The sequence below is a fragment of the Microtus pennsylvanicus genome, chromosome 9 (genome assembly GCF_037038515.1).
Source record: "Microtus pennsylvanicus isolate mMicPen1 chromosome 9, mMicPen1.hap1, whole genome shotgun sequence".
Taxonomy (NCBI): domain Eukaryota; kingdom Metazoa; phylum Chordata; class Mammalia; order Rodentia; family Cricetidae; genus Microtus; species Microtus pennsylvanicus.
In genome coordinates this window covers 9,653,481-9,669,759 of record NC_134587.1, presented here as the reverse complement: position 1 = coordinate 9,669,759, position 16,279 = coordinate 9,653,481, and the positions used below count along the sequence as shown (strand labels likewise).

General features: G+C 47.6%; 1 protein-coding gene across 1 annotated transcript; it reads right to left on the bottom strand.

Annotated features, from left to right (window-relative positions):
- Positions 1-3,767: 3,767 nt before the first annotated feature.
- Positions 3,768-16,035, bottom strand: Chrna1 (cholinergic receptor nicotinic alpha 1 subunit). Its single transcript, XM_075984868.1, has 9 exons — positions 15,908-16,035; positions 12,322-12,467; positions 12,158-12,202; positions 11,334-11,443; positions 9,432-9,627; positions 8,221-8,458; positions 5,789-6,012; positions 4,421-4,660; positions 3,768-4,135 (listed from the first exon to the last, which is right to left on the bottom strand). The coding sequence occupies exons 1-9, from the start codon at positions 15,948-15,950 to the stop codon at positions 4,004-4,006; spliced, it is 1,374 nt and encodes a 457-aa protein (XP_075840983.1). The 5' UTR covers positions 15,951-16,035; the 3' UTR covers positions 3,768-4,003.
- Between the last annotated feature and the right edge of the window lie 244 nt (positions 16,036-16,279).

Sequence of the window (16,279 nt, the reverse complement as noted above, 5' to 3'; positions counted from 1 at the left end):
GGGTCACGACTGCATGGACTGTAGCCTGATGGGGCCAGGTGATGGCTTAATTGATAAAACGTTTGCCTTACAAGCACGGGGACCTGAGTTTGGTCCCTAGAACTCCTACTTAAAATCAAACACCTGGCACAGTGGCACACACTTGAAATCTCAACTCTGAGAAGTCAGCCAGCATGTCCCTGAGGCCAGCCAGTCTCCTCGGTGTGTTCCACATATGTGAGAGACCCCGTCTTTAAAAAATATGGTGGATGAGGGCTGGCAAGCGGGCTCAGCCGTTAAAATTAGACTCACAACCGAACTATCAAAATGGTGGATGAGGCCTGAGGAATGACGTCTGAGGTTGCCCTCTGGCTTTCAAATACACACAATCACACACACACACACACAATCAAACCAAAACAAAAGTCTCCCAAACCCCAAAGAAGTGCCAAAAGAGCAGGTCTTGCAGACCTAGTAATTGTCACTAACCAGCTCTGGGATCCGAGAGGACTCTCTGGGGGGTCTTAAATTCCTTGTGCACGAAGAACATCTTCAGTCTATTCCCAGAACCTGTGCTCAGAGCTCGGTGCTGAGGCCTTTGGCTTACCCTTCTATTCCGTTTGTTGTAGAACACACAGACACAGAATGTAGCCTATGTGGCCTTCATCCAGTTTTTGGTATAAAGCTCTCGGGTGTCAAGTGGATCAAGGATGCCATGTGGTCGTCACCGCAATCTGCCTCCCCAGCTTTTCATCTTGCCAAAGTGAAAGTCTGTCCCCATGAATGGTAACCCCACATGTCCCCTCCCTTCTAGCTCCCCACAGCCTCTTGTAAACTATGGCTTGTGGCCGCATGGTCATGTGACCAAGTGTGGGGTTGCAGAAAGATTTGACGACAGTAAAAGTTTTCTGAATGTACAGTTGCCAAAAGCTAACTCAAAATCAAAGGCATCGTGATTTTGAGATATCTGACACAGTGTTCCCATGAGTTGCCTTGGACTTCACTGCAGTCTCGGTTGTGCAAAAGCGCACGCACACGCACACGCAAACACTTTGCACCGTGCATGCCGTCCGTGCTGCAGAACACCCACGAACTCTGCCTGATGCTCCTCTGTGCAGATTTGAAACTAGTGAATGCTAGCATTGCTGTGCTCTTTCTGCTCTTACAAACACAGTATGGTGTTGGGAGCATTTGGAGTCCTGGCCTCCAGCTGCTCTTCCCTGCTAGAGATCTTTCCTTTCCTTCTGATTTGAGTTACTGAAAGCTGTGTCAAAGTTGTTTACCAGCTCTGCTTCACGAGCACGGGTTGCCTTGGCCTTGGGGATCAGAGGATAAGGTTTTCACCTGTTGGCCCACCTGACTGTTGGGTGTATAAGCCTCCGTGGTGCTCTTGAATAAAAGGCTTCTTACCAGTGACTAGAGATCCGTTTCTCTGTCTCTGTGTCTCTGTGTGAGTCTTTGTATGTTTCAACCTCCAGCCCCTTGCCCGAAGCTCGCGAACTGTCCGGTAGCGCATAGAGCGCAGACAGGCGGTGTGCGCAGGCAGCAGTATGGTTTAATCACTGAAAACAAAGACTTTTAGTATGTACCTTCATCCTCCCTACCATGAAGTATCATATTAGGATATCTTTGAAAGGGATTGTGGGGCTGGAGAGATGGCTCAGAGGTTAAGAGCATTGCCTGCTCTTCCAAAGGTCCTGAATTCAATTTCCAGCAACCACATGGTGGCTCACAACCATCTGTAATGGGGTCTGGTGCCCTCTTCTGGCCTGCAGGCATACACACAGACAGAATATTGTATATATAATAAATAAATATTTTTTTAAAAAAGAAAGGGATTGTGTTGGACAATTTGCAAACACATCCTCCTCAAAAGCAATTTTGTGCTTTTTCCTTAATAGGTGATAAAGTTATATGCATACCAAAGGATTTTTAATTAAATCTTATTATTTATTTTGTGCATATTTTATTTTCCTGTATAACATTTTTCAAGCAAAAAGTGGTCATGATGGAAAACGTTTTAAGAATTAGATCAATTGATAAAATGCTTGTTTTGGAGCCATGTAGACATGAGTAGGAGCCCCAAAACCCATGTCAACAAAATTGTGTGTGGCGGTGCGGGCTGAGAAAGGGGAGCCTGCTGCCTCGCCGGCCTAGCCTGCTTGCCACGTTCCAGGCTTTATCTCAGAACAGACAAAACAACAGCAACAAAACACACACAAAGTGGATGGCCCGAGACCTGAACACAGACACACAAACCCCTCGTGTCTATGTCCATTTTGTTCATCTGTGGGTGAGCACCTCGATTGCCTTCTCGTGGCTCGCTCTTCAAGGCACATTCTCAGACAAATAAGTACAAGCTTTTCCTTCTGATGAGCCTTTGGTGACCCTGGGAGTAACTTTGGAGAAGCCGCCAATTGTTTTCAGTTTAAAATGCGAGCCATTCGGGATGGAAGCGCCCAGAACTGCTACAGGGGTGATGGGCATCCTTTGGAGAAGGAGATCGAAGCCACCTGGGCTCTGACTGGCTTTCGGGGGGGTGCCCTTTATAGCTCTCCCTGGGGCTGACTGTGGTCAGAAGTGCTTGTGAGCCAAAGGCCTTTCCTCACTCCAGAGCTGCCCCGTTTCTCAGGGGAAGAACTGCCACAGAGAAGTCATTCTCCAGACTTCGCAAGAGGTCATGATGTGTGTGGACATTTCTGGTTCCGTTCATAGGACTTGAACTCCAAACGTGATTGGCATAAGGACCGAAGGAAAAGCCAGGAAGTTTCACTGGGAAGGCAGAATGTGGGAGGACATCAACACCACAGTGCCCAACACCACAGCCCAGAGCGACAGAACAGCTTAGATCAAGCCAAGCTTGGCAGGGACAGGGAGCAGGTGACAGGGTCAGCTGGGAGTTGTTTTAGCATATTTTTTTCCTTTAAAAAAATATTTATTTATGAGTGCTCTTTCTGCATGTGTGCCTGCATGCCACAAGAGGGCATCAGATCCCGCTATAGGTGATTGTGGGTCCTTGGTTCAGAGCCCCTGGAAGAACAGCTAATGCTCTTAACCACTGAGTCATCTCTCCAACCTTGCTTTAGAACCTTAAGGACTGGGTTTGGATTTCAGTTTTTCTCCTTCTAGTTGGAGCAGAGCTTACTTTTCCTCAAATTCACTTTTTTTTTCACTTGTAAAATAGGGGCATTATTGATATTGTGTGAAATTATTTGGATAAAATAAATTTATAGAGGTGAGATGACTCTCACAATATCACAGGGCCTGCTCTTCATCGGTTCTGAGAACAAACTCCCAGGATCCTGCTAAATTGGGCAAGTTCGGGCTCCATGCTCACTTGGATTTGTAAGTCTCTGGGTGCAATCCCAAACATCCTTCCAAAAAGGCCTTTCTAACAAAAACCATTTAAGAAACTTTTCCTAGTAGGTATGAAGCCATGTGTCTAAGTAAAGGATTCTCTATGCTTTAAAAATAATAATTAACAGGGCTGGAGAAATGACTCAGGGGTTAAGAACACTGGCTGCTCTTCCAGAGGACCTGGGTTCAATTCCCAGGTTCTACATGGTGGCTCACAACCATCTGTAATTCCAGATCCAGGGCATCAGATGCCCTCTTCTGACCTTCATGGGCACCAGACATGTATGTGGCATACAGACATACATGCAAACAAAACACCTACACATGTACAATCTTTAAAGAAAAGAAAACAAAAACAATTAACAATGATAATACAAGAAAAACCTTCAGTATCCAAGCAAAACTCTCTGAGCAGTCACTTAAAAAGGAACTCTTTTTTTGAAGGCTCACTTTTATTTACTACAAAGGGTTCACTCTTTAAGAAGACCCATGGGGTTGGAAGAGAAGCAAAGGGGAAATACTTCAAGACCATAGCCTGTGAACAGAGACCACTACTATTAATAGGACATGTAGAACACTGCGTGTTTGGTAAGTGTGAAAGTATTAAAGAACTTCCTCTTTCCCAGTGCTGGTTGGGGCTGGGGCAGAGGTAGGTTCAACCTTCTGCTCATCCTTGCTGATGTAACTCAATGAGCCGACCTGCAAACACAGCCAATGTCCCGATGAGACATACCAGCATAAAGACTCCAAGGAGAATGTGGTCCATCACCATGGCAACATACTTCCATTCCTCTGATGCCTGGGAGGGAAAAAAGCATGAGACAGGAATCCCTTAAGATGGGACACAGGCTCATAGCATCCCCGACTGGCCTGGCCTTCAGTATGTAAATCTCCAAGCCTTAACACTTGAGGCTGATATTTTGATCTTTAGATTTTGTGGAATTGTTTTCCACCAAAGTGAGTTACTAGAATGGCCTAGAAGCACTCAGCACAGCACTTCTGAGGACAGTAACTGGAGGTAACCCACCTGTCACACTCGTGCATTTGATTATCTAAGCCCCGAGGTGTGAACTGGAAAGCTTACATTATTGGACTCCTGGTCTGACTTCATGGTCTCCGCGATGTACTTAACACCCTCGATGGCACTTTTCACCTCTGGGTGCCTGATCAGGGGAGAGTGGAAGCCCACAGGTGGAGGCCCCGGCTTCCCGGAAATGTCAGAGATGTCTATGTCTTCCGTAAAAATCTTTTTCTCTTGCTTATCTCTGGATGGTCTTTTCATTGTGGAGAAAAACATAATGTTTGGGATAGTGTCGATAAAAACCTAACATAAAGAAGAGATCCACGGCATGAGACTTCTTGTCAACATTTCAAGAACCACCATCTTTGAGTTAGAAGTGTAATCTTGGACAAATCACTCAGCATCTCCAGACCTCACCCTCCCTGTCCTTAAAACCGAAAGATTGCACTACAGGTCAAGAACAATACGTCTCCTGGCTGTAGTCTACAGCTGTGATTCTGTAATGTGAGCAGCTTGCCACTGGAGGGAGCCTTTGTGCAGCCACCTCCGCTGCATTACCAGACTCTGCAGCCAACAGAAAGTGTGTTCCCAGGAACCTAGATTATAGTCCGGTCCTGCAGCCTTAAGCATGTAAACGTTTAGCCCACAGAATAGAATAACTTGACTGTTTTCTTCTGCGTTTTGTTCCTGATGTTACACATGACAGAATTATCTAACAGGGACAAGTTGGTGTCCTCCAGAAAGCCTACACGGTGAGCCACGATTACTGACATTATTGTCCTACAGTTAAGTGTCTGTATGACGCTTATAAAAAGTGGGCATATTTGGCTCAGTGGTCCAGTGCTTGTCAAGAATGTTCGGGGCCCTGAGTTCCATCCCCAGCATGGTTACAAAATTAATTGATTGAAATAAAAAGACACATGGGAGGTATAACACATGTTCAGTTCCACAATAGAAATATTTGCGAGCACACACTCTCGTCAGGGCTCTCCTCCCTCTCTCCTCCTTATTCTATTCTCAACTGATGAGAAGTAACACACCAATACAAATCTTAACAATGTCCTTGCCTGGCGTGGTGGCGCACACCTTTAATCCCAGGACTCATGAGGCAGAGACAGGTGGATCTCTGTAAGTCTGGGAACAGCCTGGTCTACAGAGTGAGTTCCAGGGCAGCTGGGACTACACAGAAAAATCCTGTCTTGAAAAACCAAAACCAATCAACAAAACAAACAAAATAAATAAATAATGTCCAAGCAATAAGACAGGGGTCTATTCATTTCTAATCAGAGATTTCATAAGGTTGAGCAGGCTTTATCCATTTACTCTTCTCTGTCCAGGAAGGCTACCTGTACCCACAAAAACTGCTCCAGGTTCCTAAGTCCAAGAGGGACTTTCAGTCCTACATATTGTCGTTGGTCCCTCAACACTCACCTTGCGCACCCACTCAGGCATGATGTGTGTGCTGGGCGAGCGGTGGTGCGTATTGATGACAATGACGGTGATGATGATGGATGCAATGACGAACACCATGGTGAACAGCATGTACTTCCCGATCAAAGGCACGGCACTGGAGGTGGACGGGATCAGCTCCACAATGACCAGAAGGAACACAGTGAGGGACAGCAAGACAGAGATACTCAGCGTCATCTTCTCCCCTAAAAAGACAAAAGGAAGAAATGCTACAACCATCCCTTCCTGGAACCCCAAGACTTCACAGAGTGTGGGCTGTGCTTGGATAGGAGACCATTAAGGAGATAATTAAGGCAAAACGAGAGTGGGGAGGGGGATTATTGGCATCACAGCAAGGGGGACTGTGGACACGGATCCGCACAGGGAGGACCATGTGAGAACATGGAGAAGGTGGCCTCTGATAGGCTGGGAGATTGGCCTGAGATGGACGAAGCCCATTGGCTCCCTGCTCTCAGTTTGAGTTTTCAGAGCTAAGAAGACAGAAGCTGGTATTGTTTAGAACACCCCATCTGTGAATTCCCATCAAGGCCGTCCTTGTACCCTCATCTGCCACCAAAGTCCAAGGTGAAGAAACGTGGTGGGCATGCTCTCAAGGGTTAATTTGGGGACTTCTTTCCTGTGTGACCACAGCGTCTTATCTCTACCGACAGCATCGAGCAGCCGGTGTTTCCACTCCATCTTGCCAAGCACTGAATTTCATGGCCTAAACTCTTCTTTTTTGTTGGGACTCAGGAAAACAGGGGATTCTGGGCTGGCAAGCTAGACAAAGGTGGGAGTGGCTGAACTCCAGGACTAGTTCTCTTGCTAGCCAGCAGGTGGCTGGGCAGCCCAGAAATACACTTCTCTCAGTATGAAGCAAGCTGCAAGGACAAACTGAAAAAGAGACCAAATCTGCCAATGAGGAACGTCTTCAGGATGCCCCGGGGACTCTGAACCCCTGCCTCCTCTCACTCTTGTCTAGAAAGTTTGACTTCTCACACATTTCTCGGTTTGTTTTATTTTTCATAGTAAGGATCCCCTTAAGTCCCTGTCTTTTTCCTGCAGGCCCGAGTCTCAGAAGTCCTGGCTGAGCAGGCAGCAAGAAGGGTGGTGGGGTGCTATAGAGAACCTTGGGCTGCCCTTGTTGGGGTCCCTGGGGGTCTCTCCTACTGCCCTGCCTGCTGTTACTGTGGTCTTCTTCGTATGTGGTCTTCCAGATGGTAGATGGACAGTCAGCCTTCTGTACCTGCAGATTTTGCAAGGATTCAATCAAACTCAGATTGGAGAGATTCAGGAAAATTGAACCGTATCTATACTGCACATATGCAGGCCTTTCTGCCACTGTCTTCCAGACAATGCAGCATGGTAACTATTTGTGTAGCCTTTACAGCTTATCAGAAAATAATTTTAAGTCTCAAAGGTTGTGCAGAAATTCCATGTGCCTACGATGCCATTTTATATGAGGGACTTGAGCATCCTTGGATTCCAGGACCTGCGGGCATCCTAGAACGGGTTTCTTGTGACTCCTGAGGAACGACTAAATAAGGAAGACACAGAGTAAAACAGGGAATCTTCAGTTCTGCCCCCAAGAAGTTAGAATTATAAATATTAAGTTACCATTATTTACCATTTCTTATCTAGTTATACAATTTAGTTATGTACTAAGTAATCATAACTCTTCTGTTATACGGTCATAATTCAGCATTTATAGATGCTAATTAGTTTGCATATTGCTTTGTCAGCGTTTTTCTACTTGCTTTCAGAAGTTTCATTTGCTTGGGAAGCTGGAAATATTTATTTGCACTTACTTGTTCAGAAAGAAATATGGGAGGCAAGAGAGAGGGCTCAGCAGTCAAGAGCGCTGGCTGCTCCGTCCCGGCGCCCACATTAAAGCTCACAACCATCTAGAACTCCAGCTCCAGGGGAATGGATGTTCTCTTTTGGCCATTAGCATCAGGCACACACATGTAGCATACAGACACACATGTAGGCATAATACTCACACACATAAAAATAAATAAGTAGAAATACGGGGGTGTGCCGTGTGTTGGTGGCACACGCCTTTAATCCCAGCACTCGGGAGGCAGAGGCAGGTGGATCTCTGTGAGTTCGAGGCCAGCCTGGTCTATACAGGGAGTTCCAGGACAGGCTCCAAAGGTATAAGGGTGTGTGGGGCTGGAGAGACGGCTGAATGCTCAAGAGCACTTGCTGCTCTTCCAGGGAACCTGAGTTCGGTTCCTGCTATGAGCTCTAACTGGTATCACACAGCCACTTGGTGACCATCCGTCTGCACCCTGCCCACAGCAATGACGAACTGGGTCCCTGTGCCTCCGTTAGCACACAGTTATTCCTGGCTCCCCCTAAAATAGCAGCGCAAGCTCCACAGCAGCTGTAGTCATGGCAACCGCGCTCACCTGAGTCTGTGGGCAGGTAGAACACCAGGCTGGTTAGGAAGGAGAAGAGCAGGCAGGGAATGATGACGTTGACGATGAAGTAGAGGGGTAGGCGCTGCATGACGAAGTGGTAGGTGATGTCCAGGTATGGGGTGTTGGGGCAGCAGGAGTAAAACACCCAGTGCTTCCAGCCCCTGGCTTCCTTGATCACCCACTCCCCGCTCTCCATGAAGTTACTCAGGTCCGGCTGGTCACTTTCCTGAGAAACAAAACAAGGTTTGCAGAGCCCTGCTCCATCACCCCGAGGAGGGGCAGTGACGTGGCAGCCATATCCCATTCGGAGGGACACTTCTCTAAGAGTGATGCTGGGCCCTGTTTCGGGGTAATAGCTTTATTTCCTATAGCATGTGTTATATGATAAGTTAGGGTTATTCATTTTGGCTCTACAAATCTCAAATTTCAAATCATCCTGGGGATGGAGAGATGGCTCAGAGGTTAAGAACACTGGCTGCTCTTCCAGAGGACCCGAGTTAAATTTCTAGCAATCACACGGGTGTTCAAAACCATCTGTAATGAGACCTGACACCCTCTTCTGGTCTGCAGTCAGCCATTCAAGCAGAACGCTACATACATAATAAATAAATAAATAAATAAATAAATAAATAAATAAATAAATAAATAAATAAATACACAAATAACTGGCCTGAGTCCCGCTAGACTCATTCATCAGAATTCTTGAGACAACACACAGCAAAGGGAATTCTTGCTTAGTTCTCCGGGGCATCAGGAACCTTGGCACTCAGTTGAAAGCCATACAACGAGATGCATCTCTAGTTGAGAGGAGGGCCTGGAGCTTATAGTTGGCCCCAAGTACTTATCTTACCACACTGATGATCTGGATCAGCTGTAGGCCCACCCTGGATACGTGGGTGGTCCTATTCTTGAAACCCGCTTCATCCCTGGAGGCCACCACCACCTACCGGGTTGATGGCCACACCTACCGGGTTGAAGGCCACACCTACCGGGTTGATGGCCACACCCACCGGGTTGATGGCCACACCTACTGGGTTGATGGCCACACCTACCGGGTTGATGGCCACACCTACCGGGTTGATGGCCACACCTACCGGGTTGATGGCCACACCTACCGGGTTGAAGGCCACACCTACCGGGTTGATGGCCACACCCACCGGGTTGGTGGCCACACCTACCGGGTTGATGGCCACACCTACCGGGTTGATGGCCACCACAGAGCCATCGTAGGTCCAGGTGCCCAGCTTCATGCTGCAGTTCTGCTCATCGAAGGGAAAATGGGTGACAATGATCTCACAGTAGCTTTTGTAGATGGCTGGAGGCGTCCAGGTGATGTGGCCGGTGTAGTCCAGGAGCACCTTGGTGAATTTGACAATGGCAAAGTCGCCATCTGCACTACGGTTGGGATGAGAGAGAAAAATGGCTCCAATCTTGCCTTCTAGTCTACTGCAGGGCTCCCTAAATTTCTCTTATAAGAAGCCACCCTGGAGTAATGGTCAAAAACCCCACATTCTTAAGTACTAACCAGGTACTTAAGTGATTACACTGCTCCAGCGGCTGGGATTAAGACAGTCTGGGCTACATAGGAAGACCTACTCTCTCTCAGTCAGTCAATGAACCAATGAAAGAAAGAATACAGATTCCTGAGCACTGAGCAAGCCCCAACTCAGATATCAAAGGAAGAACGTAGGAATCTACAGGCTTCGGGGACCAACAGGTGACATGGCCCCCTTGCACCTCAGTTCTCCTTTCCAGCCCCCAGAGACCCTCGCAATGTGAGTCCCCATCTGCGCACTTTGAGAGCCGACTGGAAAATCTGGAAACTTAAAACACTCCTAGTAGCTGAACACTGTGGGGGAGGACTGTGCCCTCCTGACGGTTGTTCAGAACTTGGTGGGCGGGACACAAACTCAGATGCCTTCTGGCCAGCAGGGGAGGGGCTGTTGGAGCTGAGAGAGAAGGGCACAGAGCCCCCAGCCATCCAAGCGAGCGAGGCTTTCAGCCCCAGGTTACCCAGGGAAGCCATGGGAGTCTGAAGACCTAGCGTGGCCACATAGCTGGATCCCTTCTCAGAAGCTGAAAACGTAGGTCTTTAAAAATATCAAAACGTTTCCAGGTTATTGGGGGAGGGGGAGGGAAATGGGAGGTGGTGGCCGGAAAGAGACAGAAATCTTTAATAAATAAATAAATTTATAAAAAAAAATCAAAACGTCCATTTCCTCTAGTTCTGAGGATTCCGTATAAGGATTTCACGGATCAGACAAATCCTCTGCCACTAAGCTGCATTCCCCACAGCCTTTTTTGTAGCCATGGAGGTGCCCCTTATGGAACTGTGGAGAGAACTAGAGCTCCCTGGGTTCTCACGGAAGAGAAGGCTCTGCTTCCATCAGCATCTCCGTACAGAAGCGCACCGCCTTCAGTGGGGGAATTTGGGTCAAGCTGGAATCTCAGCTATAGCTGGGCGGCGTGTGGTAGATGCTGGGAGGGCCGCCAGAGGGCATCATTTTCATCCACCGCCCCTACCGGGAAATCAGCGGCGTGTGTGGGAGCAGGCTGCAAATCCTCTAGCTGACTGCGCATGCTCCTGCTCCTGCCTTGGAAGGATGCTCTTTGAAATGAATATTCCCTGACAAATGAAGGGCATATGATAATGAACGTGTCGTTAAGCCAAGTGTCTTGAATCGCATTATAATTTCTCTGTGGCAGGGCCCCATGGATGGCAACCTAGGCATCCGGGTATTAATGCTGGGATGGCATTCAAGACGTGATGAATAAGACCCCCTGGGAGTTGAGACCCATTTGGTGGCGGGGGCGGCGGGGGTGGGTATTTGATTCCAAGAAACTCAGAGACGGAAGTCCAGGTGATTCGGATGGCTGCCACACGCCCCACTGCGGCTCTCCAGGATTAATGTCCCCACCCACAGCCCTGATTCAATTTGGCTCCCATAATTGTTTCTATTCATAACATGGGACGCCATATGGCACCCCTCGCCTGTCAACGTGGCTCTGATTTTAAGGGTTATTTAATGCAAACGGTGGGGAAACGCAGGTGGCAGTTTTTCTGAGGGGACACTTGGCGCACCCTTCATGGCTTTGCTTACTTGTTATAGAGAACGACGTCGGGCCGCCAGATCTTTTCCGAGGGGATGTGGATTTTTTTCACCCCACCGTAGTCGTCTGGATTCCATTTCAAGTTGCAATCTACCCATTGCTAGAAAGGGAGACATGTCCCTAATTAGACCGCGGAACCAGCGTCCTATCTAGAGAGATTCAGAGTCCCGATGGACCCGCAAGCTTTAGGAACACAATACCACAGGCTGAGTTCTGTTTTGGTGGAATTCACTCTTGCTAGCGCTAGCCCGTAATTCAGATGGGCCCCTAGTTGTATCGTTACAAAGAAACAAAGTGAAAACCAGTTCATTAGGTAAGCCCCAGTCCAATGGCCTTATTAAAAGAGGAAATTTAAACACAAACACACACACACACACCAAATTCACAGAGCGAATGTGTTAGCGAACATAACAACAGCTATCTACAAGCCTCGTAGAAACTTCCGAAATAGATTCCCCCTCAGTCCTCGGAAGGAAGCAACTCCAATGACACATTGACTTTGGAACATCTGGAACATTTGCCTCCAGAACAGCGCAATGATAAATCCCTGTTGTTGAAGCCTTCTAGTTTGTATTCCTTGGCTACAGCCTCCCTAGCAGATGAACCCACACAGAGACCAACAAACACAAAGAGAAAACTCAAATCAAACAGGACATTAGGATATGCCAGGAGGTATATATGCTCCCTGCGTCCCGAGGGACCCACTTCCAACATTTTTGTATTCGATCCTCTTTCCTAGATTGATTTCATCCGGGCCCAGGTTTGATTTTAGGTAAATAAGAGCAACATAAAGGCAGTTACCCGGTTGCGTTACCTGTTTCAGACGGATGTTGGTGGTCACAATCTGATTGACTTCATCCTGTAAACAAAGAAGCCCCCTCTTTAGGGAATGTACAGGGAAGCTAAGGGGAGAGAATCCAGTGTGAGGGTGGGTGCCATACAGTGGGTGCCACAGGGAACCCCCAGCACCCATCTTACCACATTGATGAGCTGGATCAGCTGTAGGCCCACGGTGACCTGGACAATCTCCCGGTGGTCCTCCACTGGCCGTACCACACTGCTGTAGTCTTTAAATAGCTTTGCCACCAGACGCGTCTCATGCTCGGAGCCCAGAACCAGGCCAGCTGGGCAGCAAAGGACACATATCTTGTCAGATACTGTTTCCCAGCTTGTACATTCTCGCCAGGGCTAGAGGCATAGCTGGGTAACGAAGGGCACACAGAGCCCCTGTCAAAGGCAGTGCCCCCTCCCAAACACAGCTGCCGGTGTGGTCCCTTACCCAGAAACAGTTGGGTGGGATAACACATACTCTTTCGATAGGTGACCTTACTTAATGCAGCCCCTGGCCATATCACATTTTCCAGGAGACCACACAGAAAACACACACACACACACACACACACACACACACACACACACACACGAAGGCTAGCATGGGCGTTTTAGAGTCTGGATATGGTCTAAGACAACCTTGGACTGACTGGCCTCCTATTTCAGGATGCTATGGACAGTATAAAGTGGGTGCTGGTCTACAACCTCCAGGCTGGCCACAGTGAACTAAAAGGAAAGTACTAAGTGTTGGCAAAGTTATAGAAAACTCGAAACCTCACATACTATTGGTGAGAATATGGTATTTTGAGGTCCTCAACAATCTAAACCCGGAGTTGCTATATGATCCAGCAAGTTCACTCCTGAGTGTACACCCAAAGAACAACCAAACTGCGTGTTATACTCAGACGGTGGAAACAGTCCCACGTGTCTTTAACAGATAAAGGGATGGATAAATTGTGGTACAAAGAATGGAATATTATTAAATCATAAGAAGGGTATGAAGTGAAGATACTGTTGCAACATGGATACACCTTAAAAACATTCAGCTAGTGCAAACAGGTGTCAAGGGTATTGCTGATGGGACATCTGGACCGGTAAATTCATAGTGGTGGAAAGATAGACGACTAGGAGAACAGGGCCACTTAATGGTGCCGGGGTGTCCTCTGGAGACAACCAAAGAGTTCCAGAGCTAGGCAATAATGATAATATTGAACTGAGCTGTGCACTTTAAATGCTGAAACAGTCCAGTTTACACATGCATGTTTTACCTGAGTTTTCACAGAGCGCTGCTGGTAGAGCCGTGTGCCAATTAAAACAAAGGGAAAACTAAATCACAAACAAAACCCCTGTGCTTTGATGACTTGGGTTAAGACTTCTACTTAGAACACAGTTCTGTATGTCCTATTTCTGATGTGTGATTTACCTCTGTATGCTGTTATTACCATTGATAAATAAAGGAACTGCTTTGAGCCTATAGCAGAACAGGACAGAACAAAAGTAGGCGGGGAAAAACTAAACTGAATGCTGGGAGAAAAAAGGGCAGAGTTAGAGAGAAGCCATGTAGTCCTGCTGGAGAGGGGCGCCAGGACTTTAACTGGAAAGCCACACCTCCAGTTCAACAAGGAGGCAGGGTTTGTGGTATACAGTTGGGACAAGGTAGTGATCTCAGTGGGAACAGCTCCATGGGGAGCAGTCTTCAGGCCAGTGGGGAGAAAACGATGGTAGACATTTCTGCACACACGTTCACATTCACACATGCACCAGAGGGAGGCTTTGCCATCTAGCTCTAAGCCTTGCCCTAGGGAAGCTTTCCTCTTCCTCCACAAGTCTGAGGCTCTGGGATGTCTGGCACGGTCCTGCCTGAGTCAACAGCACACATTCACCCAGGACTTCACCCACTCAGGGTGAAGTCTTCGTCTCCTACAGACTACACATGGGAAATCAACACGGGAAACTTTAAGTTTGACCAAAATACATAGCACACCCTTCTCTGAGCAGCTGCATCTGAATTTGTTGTCCTGAGAGAGCTTGTAGGTATTTTTTTAGAAGCATGGCACTTGCGGATTTTCACTAAGGGGGCTGAAGAGATGGCTCAGAAGTTAAAAGCACTTGCTGCTCTTGCAGGGGACCTAATTTGTTCCCAGTGCCCACAGGGTGGCTCGTAAGTATGTGTGATTCCAGTTCCAAGGACTCTGATGCCCTCTTCTGACCTCTGTAGTCACTAGGAACATGTGGTACACATCCATGTTGGTAAAACATTCAGACATACAAATTTTTTTAAAAAAATCTTTTAAAAATGAATTTTCCCTGAGTGTGGTGTTTGCAAACACACACATACTGAACCCGATTTGGTTGGCTCAGTTTCAAATTCCACAGGCTTTAATTGATCTGAGTTTAGATATTTTCCCTAAGTTTGCTATTGAAAGTGAGTATGTATTTGCACAAGCTCTTCACCCTTGCCTGGAAGGCCTGTGTTGATTAGAGCCATTTAGAGAAGGGAGCTGCGGGCCCTTGGCCTCCTTGCTCCTTGGCAGGATGATGTCATCAGGAAACATTCACAGGAAGCAATCAACACGCATCTCCTGTTTCCCTCTACCGGAAGTCTGGGTCTCGGATACTGTTTCAGCTGCTGGGATGTGACACATTCCAGAGCAGAGAGGAGGTCAAGGGCTGTGCAAGGTTTCATAGGTCCAACTCAAACGAAAGCCGACATATTAGTGAGGTCCTTAAAGAAGGGGGTGGGGCAAGAGGGCGGCAGCTGCGCCTTTATATGGACTTAAAAAAAACTCTGAAGTTGGAAAAAAAATGACAAAACCTGTTCTCTGTAGAGACAGTTTTTTTTTTTTTTTTTTTTTTTTTTTTTTTTTTTATTTATTTATTTAGTATACAATGTTCTGTCTGTATGCCTACAGGCCAGAAGAGGGCGCCAGACCTCATTACAGATGGTTGTGAGCCACAATGTGGTTGCTGGGAATTGAACTCAGGACCTTTGGAAGAGCAGGCAATGCTCTTAACCACTGAGCCATCTCTCCAGCCCTGTAGAGACAGTTTAAACCTACCCTGATGAACAGGTTTCCCTTCCCGGCACCTGTAGCTGCCAATCAATTCCCTTCATTCTCAGACAGCTTCTAGAGCCACAAAAGGCCCGTGAATGTCGTTATTTGTGATGCTGCATTGTTGGTGAGTTCCAACACGCCATCGCCTACAGAAGTTCACACCTCAAACCATGCGATCAAGTTACCAAAAAAAAAAAAAAGTAAAAAAATAAAATAATCAAAAATAAATAAATAAGACTTAAGTAAGTTTATGATTTTGTACTGGGACACGTTCCTAGGTATCTTTGAGCACACACAGCCCTCAGGTTGTGTGTTGCGCATGCCTGCTAGGGGGTTGAATGTGAAGGCAGTGCCCGTTGTCTACCAGTGGCCCAGACCATACAAGTAATGCCAGGATGTTCACGTGGCTGCGTCTGGGACCAGGCAATAATAGAGCAACCAGGATATTTTGCTCGTGGCCTCTGACTAAACAGCTCCCACTTTAACCAGGTAAACAAGCTAAAAATCCAGGAGTCCCCTTGAACCAATGTCTAGAAATGACTGGTCACGAAGCCTGTGGCTGGTGTGTCTGCATCCTGTGTTCCCATCAAAGAAGTAAGACTGAGGTTTGGGAGTGGGGTGGGGGGGAGTTAGCACTTCAGACACAAAGCAGGGACCCCATCCCCAGGAGCACTTACCGGAGCAGAGGCCTAGCAGAAGGAGGAACGCTGGGAGCTCCATGGGCTGTGGGCACTGGTGTGGCCTCCAGCAGCCAGCTGCCTGCCCTGCGCCCTGGCACTCTGTCTGGAGCTCAGCTGCTGGCGCTGGAAGCCAGCTGACTCTGCGGCTATTGCCTTACACCACCTGTGTGCGTGTGTGACAGCTGAGCTGCCCACAGCCCCAAGGCCCAGCGAGCCACTCAGGGGCCTTGGGCTGCGGTCGCACCTCGCTTTAAGGGAGCATTATAGTCATGCTGGGTGTAACTACACGAACGCCCACATGTATCATGAGTTGGACACTCTGTTTGTGCTGAAGATCAATTTCTGACCCTCACACATGATAGCTAAATA